This window comes from Erinaceus europaeus, chromosome 13 (assembly GCF_950295315.1).
Source record: "Erinaceus europaeus chromosome 13, mEriEur2.1, whole genome shotgun sequence".
In the NCBI taxonomy this organism is placed as follows: Eukaryota; Metazoa; Chordata; class Mammalia; order Eulipotyphla; family Erinaceidae; genus Erinaceus; species Erinaceus europaeus.
This window is the reverse complement of record NC_080174.1, coordinates 9,617,585-9,639,015: the sequence shown is the minus strand read 5'-3', so window position 1 is coordinate 9,639,015 and position 21,431 is coordinate 9,617,585. Positions and strand designations below refer to the sequence as shown.

Sequence of the window (21,431 nt, the reverse complement as noted above, 5' to 3'; positions counted from 1 at the left end):
TAGGATAACAAGGTACAAGTGAGTAGTTGCAGAAAGCAAAACAAAGTTATTAAATCTGTTTCCTCAACTTATTAACTTCAGCACATTATTATATCACTGGAGGCATCTTTTTTCTCTCCATGGATTGATTATAAAGGAAAAAAGCAATATCTTAAATTACTTTCTGGGGCAGAAAACAGATTTAGATAATTGTTTGGCTAGAGATTAAAAGTACCTAAAATAAGTTTTCTCTGAAACTCACAATATTTTAGAACTTCATTTTTCTTTTTTTTAATTTAGTTTCACTTAAAAAAATAAATAATGTAAAAAACAGTAGCCATTCAGATCACATTAAATTGCCCTATAGACCATTGTGCAGACATTCAGTTGTTGAAATGTCCTAGCAGCAAGTTAAAATAACAAAAACATCAGAAAATAATATGACTGCAATAAAGTTTCTTAAAATTTCTAGGCACAAGAGAGTGAAGAAACTCTTAAATGTATTTCTGAATAAGAAGATTATAAATTTGGGGCCAGGTAGTGGTTCACCTGATTGAGCACACATGTTACAGTGCACAAGGGCCCAGGTTCCAGTCCCAGTTCCACACCTACAGGGGAAAGCTTTGTGAGTGGTGAAGCAGTGCTTCAGGTCTCTTTCTGTCTCTCTCCTTCCCTTTTGATTTCTGACTGTCTCTATCCAATAAATAAGTGAAGATAATAAAAACTTAATAATATCATAAATTTTAAGGTGATATTCTTTTTCTATTAGTACTTCAGTAATGGTTTACAAGATTATAACAAGTCTATAGTTCCATGCCATATTCACAACCAAAGTTCTATAACACCATCAATTGTAACCATCATGTACTCATGAAGTCTTAGAGACAATTTTGCCACTTTTTTCTATGTAAGTTCATGTTTCAATTACCTGTATTCCACATATAAGCAAAAACCATCCTGTAGTTGTCTTCCCCTTCCTTACTTCACTAAGTCCAATCACATCCAGTTCTATTTTGTTCCAAAGAATATATCATCTCTCTCTCTCTCTCTCTCTCTCTCTCTCTCTCTCTCGTAGGGTAACATTGCATTGAAAATATGTCCCATAACTTCTTTTCCAACCACCTGTCATTGTTAACTTCTGGGCAGTTGTGAACAAGACACTGTAAAATTGATCTCTAAAATTATAGTCTTGGCAATTGTAAATAAAGCATCTATAAACAGGGGTTCTCTACCCTTTTTCATTCTATTACCCATCTGTAAGACCTATGACTCTCAAATTTATCTGTCTAATGGAGTCTTGTATTTGGCAAATCATTGCTTCATTCTTCTTAAACCTTTCACCCCCCATCATCTTTAAATTCACAGTGTGTTCTAGTTCTGACAGTCTCTCCTCCATGCTATTATGCTACTTCATAGACTTACATTTGAGTCCAGTATGCATTAAAGTGTCCTTTACAGTTTGTAATTCTGTTTGGATTTTTTGTATGTTTTCTATTGCCTTACTGAGAGATTCATTCAAGTACTGAAAGCATTTCTCTATTTTGAGTTGATATTTTTGAATTGCCCTCATAATGACTTTTCTTTTATTTATTTATTTATTATTGGATAGAGACAGAGAGAAATTGAGATGGGAGGGGGAAGTAAGATGGAGAGAGACAGAGAGACACCTGCAGTCCTGCTTCACCACTTGTGAAACTTTCCCCCTGCAGGTGGGGACCAGGGGCTTGAACCTGGGTCCTTGTGTACTGTAATGTGTGCACTTAACCAGGTATGCCACCACCTGGCCCCCATAATGACTTTTCTAAAATCTTTCTCTGATAAATCTTCCATTCTTGTGAAATTCCTGGAGTATTGCTGGGTCATTTCTAGTGTTCTCCTTCTAGTGTTATGAGGAATTTCCAGACTATTTTCCACAAGCTTTGTACCAATTTATATTCACACTAGTTTTATAGAAGGGTTCTTTATGGGGGGCCAGGTGGTGGTGTGCCTGGTTAAGCGCTCACATTACAGTGCACAAGGACTGGGGTTCCAGCCCATAGTCCCCACCTATAGGGGGAAAGCTTTGCAAGTGGTGAAGCAGGGCTGCAGGTGTCTCTCTGTCTCTCTTCCTCTCTATCTCCCCAATCCTTCTCAATTTCTCTCTGTCTCTATCCAATAATAAATAAGATATCTAAAAAAAATAAAAATAAAAAGAAGGGTTCTTTCCCCCATGTATTTGCCAATATTTATTGTTTCTGTGGTTTCTTTTTAATTTTATTGCCACCAAGGTAATAGCTGGGATTTGGTGTTAGCACTAGGAATCTCCTGCTCCCAGTGGCTACTTTCTCTAGTTCCTTTTTCCTTTCTGTTTTATTTAATAGGACAGAGATAAATTGGGAGGAGAGAGGAAGATACGACACAGAGAAAGATAGATACCTGCAGACTAGTGCTGTCTTTGTGGCCTCGCAAATGATCTGTCTGTGAGAATGTCCCATGTGAACTCAAGAAGAATATACATTCTGCTTTCTTGGGTGAAGAGCTTTGAAGATGTGTAATAGATTTAACAAACCTGTCTCTAGATATAATTATCTTATTTACTTATTAATTCTTCTGCCTGGCTGATCTATGTGCTTGAGAGAATGGGGAGTTAAATTTCCCCACTACTATTGTATTGCTATCAATGTACCTTTTCAGCTTTCTCAGTAACCACTTTACATATTTTACATATTTCTCAGTAACCACTTTACATATTTTGCTGCCTCTTCATTGCCAGCATAGATGTTAATTATTGTGAGCTCCTCTTGGGTGACTGATCCCCTGAGCATTATGTGGTGTCCATCTCTATCTCTTATTTTTTTTAAGTATTTTGAAGTCAAAGGTATCAGATATGAGTATGCCTGACCCTGTTTTCATGATTTGCTCTTTTATTTTAAGTCCATTAGCTTGTATGACAGTTTTCTATATCACGTTTAGCCCATTTTTGTCCTGCTGGGTCAATGATCTGCAGACAGCATGTGGTTGGTTTATTTTTCTTGTTTTAACTTCTTACTCTGTGCCTTTTGGTGGATGAATTCAGATCATCAGCATCTAATGGATAAGAGAATATCTTAAGAGTCTTTGCTAGTTGAGTTCCTCAAGAAAAATAGCAGTTTAATATTCTATTTACAAAATTAGAAAACTGATAATAGATGAAAATATTGTGTCTAGTGTCAAAAGTTAAATATGCTGAAAATATGTTATTTTCAATGACAATATTATTGACAATGATTATTGTCAGGAAGTAAATCCAGACTTTAAAAAAAAATGGCTGGGAAGGCCAGTGATAGCTCAACCTGTTAGAACATTGATACGAATGCCCGAGACCCATGAAACCATAGGCTTAATCCTTGGCACCACTACATGCTAGTGTTGAACATCATGCTGGTCCTCTCTCTTTCTTTCTTACCTCATAGTAGATCAATAAATAAATAGCATAAAGAGAAAGAAAATGGTAGGAAATTATAGTTTTCAAATGATACGTTACAACAGGCAATCAAGTTAATTTGTCACAACTTTACAGTATTCAGAATTAGACAGTGTAATTCAGTGGATCAGAATTTACTACTCCGGACTCAGCACACAGCAGGAGCAAGAGTTCCTTTGCCTTCACCCCCTGTTCCATGGAACAGCACAATGGACTCAGATTGGTGCTACGCCCACAGCAGCTGAGGAGCTGAAATTAATGGTTCAACAGTTTTTGCAACAAACAGTAAACAAACTATTCCTCCTCCCACTGGAGTGAGCAATCATAAAGTGACTGTGGGTTTCTCAGATGGTCAGGCAATGAAGGCTCTTCATTGACTAAGTGACTGTGGAAAGTATTCAGAACTGGAAGCTAAGATTGGCAGGTCCCCTTAGTAGTCAGCAAGAATGTGCAGGGATATTTGATGGACTTTTTCCTCCACTGATTCACCTGACAGTGCAACATTTTCTCTACCAAACTCAGTTTTCATATGATGGGTCTATCCCATTAGCAGTATAGATTAGGTAGATTGGCAAAGGTAAGAACCACATCTGCTTATTTCAATCGGTACTTGATTAGGGTTACCTGAAGTGTTTTCTTCAGCTGGACATCACAGATTTCCAGTCCATTGAAAAAGTCTCTAGACTGCTCAGATTTTTATATGGCATGCATAGGTTAGAGCACCATACTGTCAGTATTAAATTGAGCACAATAAATTCATACACTCATAACAACCAGAATGTAGTCTAACAGATTTAATTTTTTTGTTACCTTTATTTATTTTATTGGATAAAGAAAGCCAGAAACTGAGAGAGAGGGGGAGTGATAGAGACAGAGACACCTGCAGCCCTGCTTCACCACTCATGAAGCTTCCCCCCCTGCAGGTGGGGACTAGGGGCTCAAACCCGGGTCCTTGCGCACTGTAACATGTGCGCTCAACCAGGTGTGCCACCACTCGGCCCCACAGATTTTTTTAAGATGAAATCCTTGTCTACCATTTAGAAACTAACAGATTATGTATGATACATAATGCTAAGCCCCAATTATGTGTGTTTAAAATATATGCCTTGTATTATTTGTGTAAGGATTAAAGGAGGTGATAAATGTACAGCGAGTGAATCAACTTAAATTCTTAATAGTTGATGTCATCATTAGATATTCTATTCATTTTTAACAGACATTTTGGGAATTGGAAGATAGTTTAGCATAAGAGAAAGGGAACCCCCCCAATCTCTCTCTCTCTCTAGTCTCTGTCTCACATAAAAATAAAATAAACCTCTAGCATGCCATTTGAAGTTTTTTTAAATTTTTTATTTATAAAAATAAAGCATTGAATAAACCATAGGATAAGAGGGGTACAGCTTCGCACAATTCCCACCACCAGGACTCTGTATCCCATCCCATCCCCTAATAGCTTTCCTGTTCTTTAACCCTCTGAGATTATGGATCCAGGGTCATTGGGGGATGCAGAAGGTGGAAGGTCTGGCTTCTTTAATTGCTTCCCTGCTGAACATGGGCATTGATAGGTCGATCCATACTCCCAGTCTGTCTCTCTTTCCCTAGTGGGGAAGGGCTCTGGGGAAGCGCAGCGCCAGGAAACATTGGTGGGGCCTTCTGTCCAGGGAAGTTCAGTTGGCATCACACCAACATCTGGAACCTGGTGGTTGACAAGAGAGATAACATACAAAGCCAAACAAATTGTTGACCAATCACGGACCTAAGGGCTGGAATAGTGCAGATGAAGAGCTGGGGCGGGGGGAGTCCTCCATTTTGTAGATAGCTAGTAGGCATATTTTAGTTAAATTCCAAAGGGCCTGTGGCTATCCTAGTTTTGGGGTTTTTTTTTTTTCCTTTTTCTTTTTGCTCCTGAGCCTGAAATCTGACATGCCAGTGGATCCAAGTTATTGTCTGGGGAGTTGAAGTTATTTTCTAATAGCAATGATTACTTTACTAAAGTTGTTTTATCGTGTGACAAGTCTATTTTGTTATTTGTATTTTATAATATATTTAATTGAGCCTGGTAAAAAGTAGGCAAAGATCAATTCATAATCAGAGAGTTTAGTCTGACCTATGAAATTTTTCCTAATTTTATTCCAATCTCATTGACTATGGCAGGTAAAGGATGAATTGCTTACCTGCATCCAGGTGGTGGACTCTGATGCCAGGGAATAGTCCTCACACTGTTCTATGGAAAAGAAAGCCTTGTATCTTTCAGAGAGTATAATTTTCTCTACCTGACAGAAACACCACAGGTGATGTGATTTTAGGTAGTAGTGATACTGCTGAGAATTGCAGGACAACCAAGGAGAGCCAAAATCTGTTCCCAATGTCCAATAGAGATGTCCTGTGATCTTACCATCTTCCCACACAAACATGGACAAGGAGATTGAAAGGGCCAGGTTTGGGCCAGGTGGTGGTACACATGGTTAAGCACACGTGTTGCAACACACAAAGACCCAAGTTTAAAGCCCCTTGTCCACATCTGCAGGGGAGAAGCTTCAGGAGTGGTGAAGTAATGCTACAGGTGTCCCTCCATCTTCCTCTTCTTCCTCTTTCTCTCTCCTCTCAAATTCTCTCTGTCCTATCAAATATATTAGTAAATAATTTTTTAAAAGAAAAAAAAAGAACAGGCTGCTCCATTTCTGGGTTCATTGATAAATTTGAGTAGGATCACTTTCATATTTATTTGGGTAATTAAATAGATACAGTCACACACACATACAAAGTTGAAATCTAGGTAGCCATGTGCAACATAACCCAAATGGGCCCTTGTATCAGGAAAGTATATATATTGGAACTAAAATAAGATTGCATCTTTTTTGTGTGTGGTAGTATGCGTACAGAGGGATTCATATTTTGCATAGAATTTTGATAACAGAAAGCATAATGGAATAACTCAAGGCTTGCTAATCCCAAATGATTTTTTCTAATTCCATGGCACAAAGACCGAGTAATAATCCTAACAGCATCTCAACTTGGCAGTCAGATTTGACCTTATTTATGCGGATGATCCCTTAGTGAAACATGGTTTGGGGGCCAGGCTGTAGGACTAGAGTTCAGAGACCAAAGTGCCTATAATACCTCCCTTCCCCCAGAATCTCCAAGGTCTAAGATGTTTCTCATTCAACAGTAGTGAGTATTGGCACCCGGAAGATGCAGGACTACTTCTTGTAGATTCTGCCTCTTCTTAAAGAAATCTATAGTTCAAAAGCATAACAGAGATGGCTTGCTGCCTAAGTTATGTGGGTAGTACTACCTGCATTGTTATCATTTTCTTAAAGTCCCTGCAAAATTTGGAAGACATTCTGATTAATTTGTATTTCAAATTCAACAAAATGCACCCAGAAATATGCTGCATATATTATAAGCTATAGAGACAAGGAACTCACTGTCTCAGATATTTCCCTCCAGCAGTATAAGTGCCAGACTCCCTTTCTGACAATGAGAAATTGAAGCACAGAGATGAATATTTAATTACCTCTGAGATCCACTTGGAATCCTAACCACATAGTTCTCAAACTTTTTCTTTTAATTTTTTATATTTATTTATTTATTTTCCCTTTTGTTTCCCTTGTTTTTTATTGTTTTTGTAGTTATTACTGCTGTCATTGTTGATGTCGTAGTTGTTGGATAGAACAGAGAGAAATGGAGAGAGGAGGGGAAGACAGAGAGGGCGAGAGAAAGACAGATACCTGCAAACCTGCCTCACCGCCTGTGAAGCGACTCCCCTGCAGGTGGGGAGCCAGAGGCTCGAACGGGATCCTTATGTGGGTCCTTGCGCTTCGTGCCACGTGAGCTTAACCCGCTGTGCTACTGCCCAACTCCCAGTTCTCAAACTTTTGACTTGGATGAACGATACTGTATTGTTTCAGAATTTAGATTCTTCTTAGGAGTCCATAGGAATTAGCCTCTGGTCACACTTTATTATGGGCTTCTCCACATGCTGATATCAATGTAGCAGCACCAGGTCACTTGTAAAGAAAGAAAGAAACTTACTCTATTTGTATCAACTACTGCTGGAAAATAGTAAGATAATTTGGGTATCCATGTGACATCTATGCAACCATATTTCAAAGACTCAGACAAGTGACAGATTTTGATCTTCAGATGCCAGCAGGGTTGAAATGAATATATGTCCAGTGTTTGAGGTAATATGCTAAGTGCCATTGTGAGTGACAGATCCCAACACGGTCATAATGGTTGGAACTATCAGAAGTGCAGAGTTCAGGAAATGCCTGAATTTGGCTGGTGATGTTACTCCTTAAGCCTCCAGATCCTGTTAACTTTTATCATTGAACACACATGGAGCTATTCTATTGGAATATGTATTTCCTATAACTTTTATTGCATTTTAGTCTAAGGTCATAACTGTCTTTCTCTCCTGGAGCTCTAAATACTTCTTCAAAGGAGGAACCATGGAGTTTTCTCTGTACAAACATTTACAGTCTGATATCTGAACTATCTTTCTTTGGTGATCAAGCACCACCTTGGTGCCTGATTATATATATTTTAATAGGATCCTTATATCCTGGGAATCAAATGGCTCTAACTCATCATCACTTCCAACAGAGAGTCTCCCAGTGTGAAAGGTATTCAAAATATTCGACATCTGGGAGTAGAATATCAAACTTGCAAACTTACATAGGTGAAGCTGGTAGATAGAGTGTGAGGACTAGAGATTCAGCCGTTGGTCTCCTCCCACATTGGCAGAGATGGCGAAGCTGTGCTTCAGGTGATTCTCTCTTAGGAAAGAAAAATAGTGGTGATGGCCACCAAGAATGGTGAAGCCATTGTGCAGGCTCTAGGACCCAGGGACCTACTGACCAAAACAAAACAAACAAAAAAACAAGCAAAAAACCCATCCATGACTCTCTGGATGAGGAAACAGTATTGGGCTGTTCTGCTGACCAGATAAACCAAGTTTAGTTAAGCTTCCCTAATCAAGCTTTTAGACACACCTCCACAGGACTTCCTGGAATTGTATTGACCTCAAAAATGTCTCCTTGGGTTGGCCATAATGTTGGTTTGAGAATAAAAATCATCATTAGCGGGAGTCAGGCACAGCGGGTTAAGCGCACATGGCGCCAAGAGCAAGGACCTGCTCGATAAGAATCCCCTCACCTGCAGGGGATTCGTTTCACAGGCGGTGAAGCAGGTCTGCAGGTGTCTATCATTCTCTCCCCTCTGTCTTCCCCTCCTCTCTGTCCTACCCAACAACTACAACAACAATAGTAACTACAACAATAAAAAACAAGGGCAACAAAAGGGAAAATAAATATATATATATATATATTTTTTTCCCTCCAGGGTTATTGCTGGGCTCGGTGCCTGCACCATGAATCCACCACTCCTGGAGGCCATTTTTTACCCCTTTTGTTGCCCTTGTTGTTGTAGCCTCGTTGTGGTTATTATTATTACCATTTTTGATGTTGTTCGTTGTTGGATAGGACAGAGAGAAATGGAGAGAGGAGGGGAAGACAGAGAGGGGGAGAGGAAGATAGACACCTGCAGACCTGCTTCACTGCCTGTGAAGCGACTCCTCTGCAGGTGGGGAGCCGGGGGCTCGAACCGGGATCCTTACACTGGCCCTTGCGCTTTGTGCCACGTGCACTTAACCCACTGAGCCACCGCCTGACCCCAAATAAATATATTTTTCTTAAAAAAGCACCATTAGCAAAGCTCATTTGGGGGACTGATTTTGGCCCAGTTAATTAATTTACACACAGGCATAAAGCATGCTGTCTCAGGTAAGATAGCAAAATGCACCTTCCGAGAGCATGACTCTCATCATTGCTTTATCAATTCCTCATGCATAAGAGTCTGCACCACCTTCCTTTCCAGCTCACTGGGATCCCACATCTTGACACCCACTATCTGGAAAGACTGCTCTTTACATGTTGTTAATTATGATTATTTATTAGTTAATTAATTTATTGCCACCAGGCTCATAGTATTTGCATAATGGGTCCACAGCTCCAAGCAGTCCTTACATTTCATTTTTTGTTATCTTTATTTATTGGATAGAGACAGCCAGAAATGGAAAGGGGGTGATAGAGAGGGAGAGAAAGAAAGACATCTGCAATACTGCTTCACCACTCGAAAAGCTTTCACCCTGCAGGTGGGGACCAGCAGCTCGAACCCAAGTCCCGGAACTTTGCATGTGCACTAAACCAAGTGTGCCACCACCCAATCCCACATTTCATTTTTTATTTCTTCTTTTTTGAATTTTAATTTTGATTATTTCTCAAAGGTTGTTTTGGGGTTCACTGCCTGCATGGTGAATCCACCTCTCTCAGAAACAACCTCCCTTTTATTTTTCCTTCTTCCTCTCTCTTATTTGCCAGAACAAAGAGAATCTGAGAGGGTAGGGGAGATACACAAAAAGAGAAGCAAGCACTTGCAGCACTAATTCACTGCCTATAAACCTCCCTAACCCCCGCCTCCACCTCACTGGTGGGAGCCAGGGACTTGAACCCAAGTCCTTGTACATTAATGTGTGAACTCAACCAGATGTTCCACTGCATGACCTCTGTGGTAATTGTGATTTAAAACCAGATGCCATTCTGCATTCCTCCCTGATCGACTGCCCTTCCACCCCTAGTCCATCAGCCAGCAACTAAGGCACCATTTGCACAGCTTGTCAGATTTCACCCTCACCACCCTGTCTCCATCTATTGGCTCAGGTCATGCTCTTCAGCAGGTAAGACAAGAATGGACCTGCCATCCCCTCTCTATATACCATTTGGACCAGAGCCTCTGCTAGGTCCTCACAAGAACTTTCTTTGTTTCTTCAAACTTTATCCATGAATAATGGGCTTTTTCATCTTCAAAAATAAATTTTCTTCCTTGGCACTCTGTTTATTGTGCCTCTTTGGGAAGAATCTAAACCTCTTAGATAACAAGAAGTAACAAGACACCAGGATGAGGAAGATAGCTCAGTGTTAGCTTGTAGGACACATTCCTAACATACCAGAGGACCCAGGTTCAGTTCCTAGCATTTATCTATATTATAGTTATGTGATTTATGTGATATTATCTCTGTTCCCTTCTCTCTCTCTCTCTGTCTCTCTCTCTCAAATATATCTTGAAAAAATAAAAGAAATAGCAGTGGTGCACCCAGTTAAATGACCATATTACCTTGCAAAAGGAACCAGGTGAAGTATGTCAGCATGTCTCTATATTCTCTTTCCCTCTCTATCTCTCCCTCACCTCTCTATTTCTCTCTGTCTTATCCATTAAAATATAAAATAAAAAATAAAATAATTACTTATAATTTAAAAAGGGAAAAATAGCTGTCAAAAGCAGTGGATCATTAGTGGAAGCACTGAACCACAGTGATAACCCTGGTGGCAATTTAAAAAAAAAAAAGAAAGAAAGAAAAGGATGCTGTGCATGCCGGCAAGCTGTCTTACACAACTCAGGAAGTGCTAAAAGTAGACACTATCTTAGTTTATTACTCACAGCAAAAAGAAAAGCAGAAATGTGAGTACCATACTGCCTCCCCTGCCCCAAACCCCACAGAGTGGGACAATGGGACCAGATGGTGGTTACAGACCAAATGGGCTGTGTCACAGTGAGGAACCTAGAGCTACAATCAGTCTCATGGCGGGGTCCAGCAATTTACAAACCTCCCCCAGGAATACACAGTCACCCAATGATCAAATGTGTGGACCTGCCTGATTCCCTCTATGACTATCTACAGAGTCTGTTCTGGGTCAGAGGACAGGGAAGCACTGTTATTTGGTAAAGTCAGCAGAGATATATCACAGAGAAATTCAGTGAGAATCCAAATGCCTCTGCCAATAGCGATTACATCTTTTCCTCATTCTTCACAGCTGTGCCTTTGAATATTCAGAAAGTATCAGCCTATTTTCAAACTTTTCAGTAAATTCATGTACCATATATGTACGTATGTGCAGAAGGAGGGAGAAGAAAAGAAAGCAAATTGTGTAAAATTTTTACAGTAGCTAAATCTGGGAATAGGACACACAAGAATTCATTAGGTTATTATTTTTTCCACCAGAGGACTATTCAGTCTTTTTGGCAGTCTGAAGGAGTAAATTGGGGATCTCTTGAAAACAAGTTCTCCACACAAACTGCGGTGCTATTATCCTAGCCCACCATTTTTATTCTTGTACTTGACCTAGAACATGGAACTTTCTCACTTAAAACATGGAACTGCTACCCTTACGTTATAAACACTTTCTTCCCTCCCCACCAACATTTATAATGACAGGGAAAGCTATCTGTTAACTATATGTATAATTTTATTTATTTATATTATTATTATTATTATTTTTAACCAGAGCACTGTTCAGTTCTGGTTCATAGTGCAGGGGCTTGAACCTGGGACTTTGGAACGTCAGGCATGAGAGTTTGTTTGCATAACCATTATACTATATCTACCCTCCGCCCTAACTACAAAATATTTTATTTACATATTCCTCCACTTTTATTTGAAAATAGAAAATCCCTCCCCCCTGTTTTATTTATTTTTTTAATTTATCTTTCGTTGTCCTTGTTTTATTGTTGTAGTTATTATTGCCGGATTAGCTTCGTGGGCGGGAGACAGAGACGACCAGGGACTCATGGTTGAGCTGAGAACGCAGTTAAATCTTTATTCACCAGCAGGGACGCAGTCCAACAACCTAATCACAACACAGTTCTGTCCTGTGTCTCTCCTACCTCCCTCCTGAGGTGGAAGAGTCAGGAACAAAGGAAATAGTAGGATAGGGGGCAGGGAGAAGGAAAAAGCACAAACCAGCGAGGACTAAACCAAATGTCCAGAGGCAGGGGGAGCAAGGGCCAAACCAATGTCCCTGAGGCAAGGGGGTGCCTAGCCAACAGTGGACTTGCAAACAGAACACATGCAAGCAACACAAAGCGAACCCAATGTGATGATAAAAACAGAAGGCTTCACAAGCAGAATCCAGAAGCATACCAACAATTATTATTGTTGTCTTCATTGTTGGATAGGACAGAGAGAAATGAAGAGAAGAGGGGAAGACAGAGAGGGAGAAAGACAGACACCTGCAGATCTGCTTCACCGCCTGTGAAGCGACTCCCCTGCAGGTGGGGAGCCAGGGGCTCCAACCCCATCCGTAACTCCAGTCCTTGTGCTTTGCGCCACGTGCGCTTAACCCACTGCGCTACCACTGGACTCACACTTTTTTCTTTTGTTGCATGGATGAACTAATGCTGTTATTGTCTAATCTACCCATTGGTTTTATGATGTAGATAGAAATCACTCAGCTTCATCTTGGTGCTGCAGGTAAAAAAAAAAAAAGTTAATTCTGAGAATTGGATGAAAACAAGTTATTTTTTTTAGACGGACCAGGCGATGGCACACTTGCCAGAGCACCTACATTGCTATGTACCAGGGCCCAGATTTAAGCTCCTGGCCCCCACCAGCTGGGGAAAAGTTTGTAAGCAGTGAAGTATGATGAAGGTGATCTCTCTTTCTCTTTTTCTCTATACCCTATTTCCTTCTCAACTTCTTTTCTTATCAGAAAAAAAGTTAAAAAAAAGAAAAAAAAGAGCTCAAATGTACTATACAAAGAGACACTGCTATTCTTCTGACATTTTGTCGAGACATGATTAATCTGAAGACATGGAGGAAGGAAAAGGTTTAAGACCAGAGAAAATTTGGATTAAAATACATTTGTTCAAGGAAATCATAGTATCTTTTTCTAAACCAGTATATCATTTTTTATTAATTCATGCATGCAAATGTAAAAGCATATTCACAATGATGTAAGAGTCAAGTCAGTGACCCACAAGATTAATTAACATCTGCACCCCTAGAAAAAAAAAACTGAAGAGTTTCAGTTGATGTTGAGAATACAGTTCTGATACATTGAACATGTCCAATATATGTGTATCACAACTACAGCTGAAATGTTCACTGGCTTTACTCTTTCTTCTTCTTCTTCTTCTTCTTCTTCTTCTTCTTCTTCTTCTTCTTCTTCTTCTCCTTCTTTTTTTTTCTCAGCTAGAGAATCTAGAAGCAGAAACTGCTCCTTTGCCCTAATTGGGTCACATGCCACTCAGCCCTTCTCATGTCACTCAGAGCTGAAAACAGCACGTAGAAGAAGGTAACTGCAAACGTGGTCGGAGAAAACATGGCTGGAGACTCTCATTTCCTAAGAAGGCATTTACTTCTCAAAGATCAAACTTATTTCCTCTCTAGCCACTGCAATCTGCATATTAAAGAGACAACCCACCTACATCACGTACTGGGAAGGTAAGGACTCTGCAAAACCAAGGAGCTCAGCATACTTATATATTCACTTCCAATGGGACTAAAATACATCATGGTATGTGAATGGAGTTCAACATGGGTGACCACGTTTCTGTAAGGAATATTTGGTTTCAAGCAAATATTTATGACTGTATCCAACAGGGCAAAAACAGTGATTAGTAAATTCATGATAGCAACACGTAAAGTAAATGCTACCTCTGATCAAAGCACTGTGTATGGAAAGTCCAAGATTTTTTAGTCTTCTGCAAGGGAAAACTTGGCTCTATTTTCACTTCCGTTGTTAACCTTAAAATTATCTTCTGACTAAGACATTGTATTCACCTTCATTCTTGGCTTTGTATTTTTTTTTTTCTATACAATGCCTCACTGGTCTAGCTCCACAATTTAAAGGAAAAGATTAACATGAAAGGAAACTTGAAATACAGTAATGTGACAGTCAAAGAAAAGGTTGATGCTTGTGCTTTACAAGTAGTTTCTGGGTCATAATGGGAGATCTTTTTTTTTTTTTTCATTCTTGGACTTTTTAGTGGTTGACTCTGTAGTTCTGAGTGTACATTCCCCTTGCCCATCCAAGTGTTCACAAAAGTTAATGGCCAATCCATGAGCTTATCATCATCTATGTAGGAAACCAAACACTAAAATGTTATCTCCATTTTCCTACTGTTTCTCCACACAGCACACTCTTTATATGTTATTATATATTTTTTAACTCTGCTCAGAACATTTATCCCTTTTGAATCTGTGAGACAAAATGGCCATTGCTTTGCTGATTGTCAGGACAGTTCAAACTTCAAAAAAAAAAAAAATACATCAATCAGTTGAAACTCATAGCAGTCTCAATCAGAGAAAAATGGATTGATTGAAATGGCTGATCTACTTTTCAATTTTATGGAGTTATTTAGACAAGGATTATTAGCAATTACCCAAAATTACTTTCTTAGAGATTGTACTGGCATAGTATCATCCTCAATAGGATGTTCTTTTCAGTCTTTGCTAAACATTAAGATTTCTCTTGTAAAATGTCGGTCACGGAGGCAGCTTTTAAAAGACAATAATCTCCTTTGGCTTGTTTGCTTGCTAAGAAATACAGTAGAGAATTGAAAAAGAATCACAGAATCTATTTGACCTATGAAGGTAGTCAAGTAAGACAACCCAGGCTTAAAAGTTTAAAATGTTTGCTTAAAAATTTTGAGGAAATATTATTTTCCAACATTGTACATGATTTTAGGAGTATGGATGGATTTGTACTTTAGATAGGTAGTTTTTTAAAATTTATTTATTTATTTATTTATTCCCTTTTGTTGTCCTTGTTGTTTTATGGTTATAGTTATTATTGTTGTTGTTATTGATATCGTTGTTGTTGGATAGGACAGAGAGAAATGGAGAGAGGAGGGGAAGACAGAGAGGGAGAGAGAAAGATAGACACCTGCAGACCTGCTTCACCGCTTGTGAATCGACTCCCCTGCATGTGGAGAGCCAGGGGCTTGAACCAGCATCCTTATGCCGGTCCTTGCGCTTTGTGCCACCTGCACTTAACCCTCTGCGCTACCGCCTGACTCCCAATTTATACTTTAAATCGATGATACAACACCATGCATTCCAACAAAGTAATATTGTTATGTTGTAACCCACGGAACCCTCTTCACCCTTAGCTACTGTCCCTCAATGCTATTCAGTCTGGTAACACAAGTTCTGTTGTCAGATTCAAAGGCTGTTTTTCGTTTTATTTTGCCTATCTGTGCCTTTATAATCCTCATATGTATGAAATCCTTTATTATCCATCTTTCTCCCTCTAACTTACTTTACAGGCTATATGGTTCTCTTTCACTGAACCTTTTTGTCCACACTGACTGAGTGAATCACTTAGGTTGTATTTATCTATGAAGAAGCAAATAGAAAGAAATGTCAGTTTATTTTATAGTGAACATTCCTGAGTCTACAAGTTACCAGTAGACTCAATCTTAATATTTACAGCTGTTCTGAAAGACAGACATATGTGCAGATATCCAAAATAAATGTTTCTGAAAACCAGCCTGTGTGCATCAAAATAATTGGATTTACTGTCTCAAATCTATGAGTCACAGTTATATGGACCCAAGCCTTAAACCCAGGACGCATTGTAATGTCTCCTTCTGATGAAGCCTAACAGTTATCTTAAACAATCTCCATTGCTTGAATACTTTGTTCTAGAATATACATACATTGTTTTCCATTTTTCACATTTTCTGATCAAAGTCATTAAAATCAGGGCCTTAAAAAGAATTAGAATATGAAACAAATGTCTTTGAGTGTGTGTGTGTGTATATATATTAGGGCTTCCACAAGTTAAAAACAATGGATATTTCAGATAAAAAGTAACAAAAAGAATAAGAAAATATTCGTAAGTCACTTGGAAGGAAAATTCTAATTTTAATGGGCTATAGTTGTGTGACTTGTTTCAAGGGACGATGTAGCACTGCTTTCTGTTCATAAGGCCGCTAATCAGCAATTACTCTGTTACCTGTTGGTCAAATCTTAGTTAAAACATTCTAAAGCAAGTAGTTGAGAAGTGTGTTTCACTACTGTTCATTCAAATGCACCCTCTGATAAACTGCCAAGCACTATCTTGCCATGCAGGGCAAATAAAGAGGAAGTAGCCCTGGCTCAATCAGGCCATCTAAGGCTTCTTGTGAAATGTGTTGATAAAGAAATCCAGTGCTCTGCTATGTTCTTCCCTCTTACTTCACCCTCATCCTTGTGACTGGAATGTCTCTGGTTGGACATCAGAGGGACAGAGATTGTAGATGGGAGGTGGAAGCTTTGCTTCTTTTTTCTGACTACTCATTGTGGGATGTCATGACTTCTTTCATTCCAAGTCATCTCTGACCTTTTCTACATCTGTTTCCCTTTTCTGCTTTTTTGCTCTTGTATCTTTCTTTCACTGCCAGTCACATGAAGAAATGCTATCAATATCCAAATAGATATAGGTTGTATTGGAATAAACACTTCTGACTACCATCGGCACAAAATTCTCAGAGGTACCTTTTTGTATAATTAGTGATTTAATAATGATCAACAAGATTGTGGGATCAGAAGGGTACAATTCCATATATTCTTACCACCAGAGTTCTATATACCATCCCCTCCATTGGAAGTTTCCCTATCCTTCCCACTGGGAGTATGGATCAAAGATCTTTATGGGGTGCAGAAGGTGGGAGGTCTGGCTTCTGTAATTTTTTCTCTGCTGGACATGGATGCTGGCAGGTGGATTCATACCCCGAGCCTGTTTCTTTCTTCCCCTAGTGGGGTTGGGCTCTGAGGAGGTGAGGTTCTAGATTGCATTGCAACAGTGTCCTCAAAACAAGCAGGACACTTATTTGTTAATATTTCAATACTGAAATACACAGGTGACAGTTATAAAATAAGCTCTTTTAAAACATCATTTTGTATTGGTAGATGAGTAGTTATTTCTTTAGGTAATAGGGAATATATTGCTAAAAGTGACATTCTCATTTGTAAATATCATGATCACACATTTACTTGTTTAATATCAACTAAAAGATGCTCTCAGAATTCTATTTCCAGCACTATCGAAGTATATGCTTTACTTCTTAGAGTCCAAGAAAATTTTACAGTCAGAAACATACATATAAAGACTAATCAGAAAATGTAACTAAGGCATAAAAAAGAGAATCTCTGTGACCATATTTATTACAAAGCCCCCAGAGCATTTGAGACTCTTACTCAAATCAACTATATTTATGTGTTAAAGGGTTAAAACAAGATTTGTTTGTCTTCGATTAAATGCTTCACATGAAATGCTTAGAAAGAAACAAATCTGAATGCTGAGTCTTTCATAGGGAAAAAAACGTAGTTGATTTATACACACATATTCTCTCTCTACTGACAATTACCAAATTACGATATTCCACAACCAATCCAACTTTAACCATAATACTGAAGAAACCAAAGCTCTGGAGTGTTTTAACCAGAGATATTTCTCTATTGACTACACATGTCTCTACTATGATTTTGCAACATATAATTTAAAACATTATCCTCTTTATAGAAATATTCACCAACAGGAAATAGGAGTCATAGAGATTGTTACTGCCATTGTAGATTCTTGACTAGATTTCAAAGTAATTCTTTTCTCATGGGCCATATTACTTGGACTATGGGATGTGTTGGGAAGAGATATGAGCTATGCTTATTGCCTTGGTCTAACCACTCTGATTTCCCCAGAGTGAGATGCTTCAAGATTCATAGCATAGAATGTCACATCTGGGTCATGCTTAAGATCATTATCATTAGAACCGTAGAGTCTAAAGGGCCAAGTCAACCAAAGGACATCCATTCATGTTAGTTAGAAATCATTTAACCCATGGTCTTTGATGTCCAATGTGATCAAACTGCTAAAAATCCAAGGAAGAAAATATATAAATAAGTTATTCAATAACTAAGCAAAATCAAATGCTGAAACACTGATATTTAACAATGTGTAGAAAGTATTCAAGCTTTTATTACATAAATCCAGGCATTTCTTAGAGGAATAGGCAGATGGAGCAACTTCAGTGTAATTCAAGCACTTTTACAGTATCCTGGGCCCTAAAATTTGGGGATTATGAAAAAGGGTGGGTTAAAAATATATACTATAATTGCAAAGTGCCTTTCAAATGTGCATTTCAGAGCTCAGAAATTATTAAAGCTGAATCTTTGAAATCATCTCTTAACACAAATGTGTGAAGAATTGACTCTAGATTTTGGTGACATATTTGGAGAAAAATAATTTTCTGAAGTACTTCCTATTGCCTATAAGACCCATTTAGCGACATCCTTTTTCAATTTCCTTTGCACTTCGCATAAATTTGTAATAACAACTACATTAAAATCTCCATTCAGGATCGCACTGAAACTTGACAAAGTTACAGAGGAAATGGAGAGTTTGCTGTTTTTCACAATATTAAAACCTACAACTTTTTGGACAGGTAAATGCATCTGACTTTTTCTTGCCATGATCCAGACCTCATACATTGAGGACTGGGGAGATAGCATAGTGATTGTACAAAAATATCTTAATGCCTGAAGTACTGAAGTTCCCACGTTCGACTCCCAACACCACTATAAACCAGAGTTGAGTAATGCTCTGGTAAAAACAAAACTAAAAACAAACAAACAAACAAATAAAAGACCCTCACACTTTGAAATCAGTGGGGATTAATGTGTAAAATAAATTTGGATAAATTGTTTAATTAACCTATTCTTTATTCTCCTACTCTGAAGTTTCTTGTTGATTTTCTTTGTTAGTTGTTAGGTTGAGAGGTTTTTTTTTGGGGGGGGGGGGATGGTCAAGATTTTTTTCACATCTCCCAGAGTATTTGTCAATATATAAATGCATGGTCTTCCACATTCTCAATTGAACGAGTTTTTTCAGAATCAGTGTAGTAGGTCACCATCATCGGAATACAGTGAGAAAATGCAAGCTGTCATTGCTTATGACATCTGACATCATGAAATGGAAACCAACATTGTCCATTTCACAAAATTGCCCCCCTGCTTCTCTCCACCATTTTCCCCTTAGAACCAGTTCAATCCCCAATATCCTCCTGGCTAGCACAAGATACTCATCAGCTGAGAGTTATTCTCCTACATGTCTGCAGGTGGTAAACCTGATTCCCACTGCCTTCTCCTGCCTCTGCAGGAGTCCTTCAGAAACAGAAAAATAACAAGACTTTCCTGTTACATTGTGACTCTGAGACAATTCGTTCCTTTCTGCCCTCAGGCTAACCCAGTGGTCTGACTGTAGGGAAGCTGCTACCTAGTGTTATTGTCTTCACTCAAAAGTATATTTGCTTGATGGAAATGCAAAGACCTTATTTTTCTTGGGAATGGAGAAAACCAACAGACCTCCTACCCAGCTGGGTACTTTCTATGAAAACTACTGCATCTTTAGAAAGTTAGTTCAAACAGCACCAGGTGAGTTTCAGGATTTATAACTCACAACTGTAAACAGCAGAATCTGAGGGTTCTCCATAGGGCCTCATTCTTGCCTTTAAATCACATAACTTCTACACAGATGAGGGGAAATAAAAATTAAGTGGAAGAAATACATTTACATGAATAAATGCCTCCTAATTTTCGGTTTGTTGTAATAAAAATCTGCCCATTTACTGCAGGTGGAAGTAGAATGGAATGGAATTAATCTAATTACACAAACCCTTTTCACTTTTATTATGCAAGTCTTCCTCCCCTAATCAAGAAATGAATCTTCAACCGAATTCCTAAGGCATCCTAGTATACAATTCACAATAATAATCAGTGATCCATTTATTTTAAGAAAAGTTTTCTACAATAAAATTGGGGCAAAATCTAAGATACACCTTAACCCACAAACTAACATTTGCACATAAAAACAGGAGTATCTTTTCTAAAATATTATTTTCTCATAACAAGCCTGAAGCTTCCAGTAGGATCCTGGGAGACTAATTTGGTTCATTTTTTTATTGATCCTGAAGAACTGTTGAAGCCATCATGCTGGTTGTTCTTTAACTGACTAACTTCTCACTTAGAGAGGATAGGGAGCTGAGCAAGAGATACCAGAGGAAAAGGCTATTTTATACTTCATGCAGTGCTGAAGAAGAGAAAAGGAGAATCCGGTAAATGGTAACTGACTAGCATCTGCCATGTTATTTTCAACAAAAGCTTGTCTTTGTTTTAGCAGTGTGCATAGATATCTCTGTAAAAAAAAAAAAAAAAAAAGAAGAAGAAGTAGGAAACTCATGTTTATTGGATCTGTAAAAGTAAGTCAGTATTCTTTATTATATTTAAAGAGAACTGTTTGGGACTAGGAAGCAGTGCTCTCAGTAGAGCACACATGTTGCACAGAGAGGCTTCATGCCCCTTGTCCCCTCCTACAGGAGGAGGACTTTCAAGATGGAGAAGCAGCTCTGTAGGTGTCTTTCTTTCTCTCTCCCTTTCTCTCCCCGTCTTTCCCCTAATTCTTTCTGTCAGTATAAGAAAAAAAATAAATAAAAATAGTAATTTGGAGCAGTGGAGTCACAGCAGAGCCTCAGGGATAACGTTGGTGGCAAGAAAGAAGGAAGGAAGGAAGGAAGGAAGGAAGGAAGGAAGGAAGGAAGGAAGGAAGGAAGGAATGGGAGAGAGAGTGGGAGAGGGGGAGAAAGGAAAATGGAAAGAGAGGGAAAAGAAAAGGAAAAATAAAGAGAATTATTTTGATCTTGACCTATGTCAGAATTTTATAATACAATGTGAAGTCTATGAAACGCTCATGAACATTATATAATATTTGGAGAATCCCACATACAAATATAACTCAAATTTGAGTGCTCACAGTTTGAGGGACTCTGCAATGAATAAACTAAAATATCAATATTACTTTCAGAATGTCTAAGAGATTATTTATGTTGGAGGCTGGGTGGTAGCACACCCAGTTAAGCACGTACATTACCATGTGCTAAGACCTAAGCTCTTGGTCCTCACCTGCAGGAAGGAAGTTTCATAATCAGTGAAGCAGTACTGCAGGTATTTTCTCTCCTCCTCTCCCTCTTCTCCCCTCTCAATGTATCTCTGTCTTTAAAAAAATAAGAAAATATTTATTTATGTCTTATGAGATAGAAAGTTTCATACAAGGGAGAGAGAGCATCATTCTCTGGCATGTGGTACCAGACATCACACTGAGAACTAAGGCATACCAGCCCTGAGCCAAGCCGT

General features: G+C 38.7%; 1 protein-coding gene across 2 annotated transcripts in view; it reads left to right on the top strand.

The window, feature by feature from the left end:
• Positions 1 to 14,753, top strand: part of OPRM1 (opioid receptor mu 1) — an 87,607-nt gene extending 72,854 nt beyond the window's left edge. For both annotated transcript variants that reach the window (XR_009553621.1, XM_007516131.3), the window contains one exon: positions 13,452 to 14,753. Coding sequence is in view for 1 of the 2 variants with exons in the window: in XM_007516131.3 (XP_007516193.1) it covers positions 13,452 to 13,490 (39 nt within the window). In the remaining variant the exon portion in view is untranslated. The remainder of the gene's footprint in view (positions 1 to 13,451) is intronic.
• The last annotated feature ends 6,678 nt before the right edge of the window (positions 14,754 to 21,431 follow it).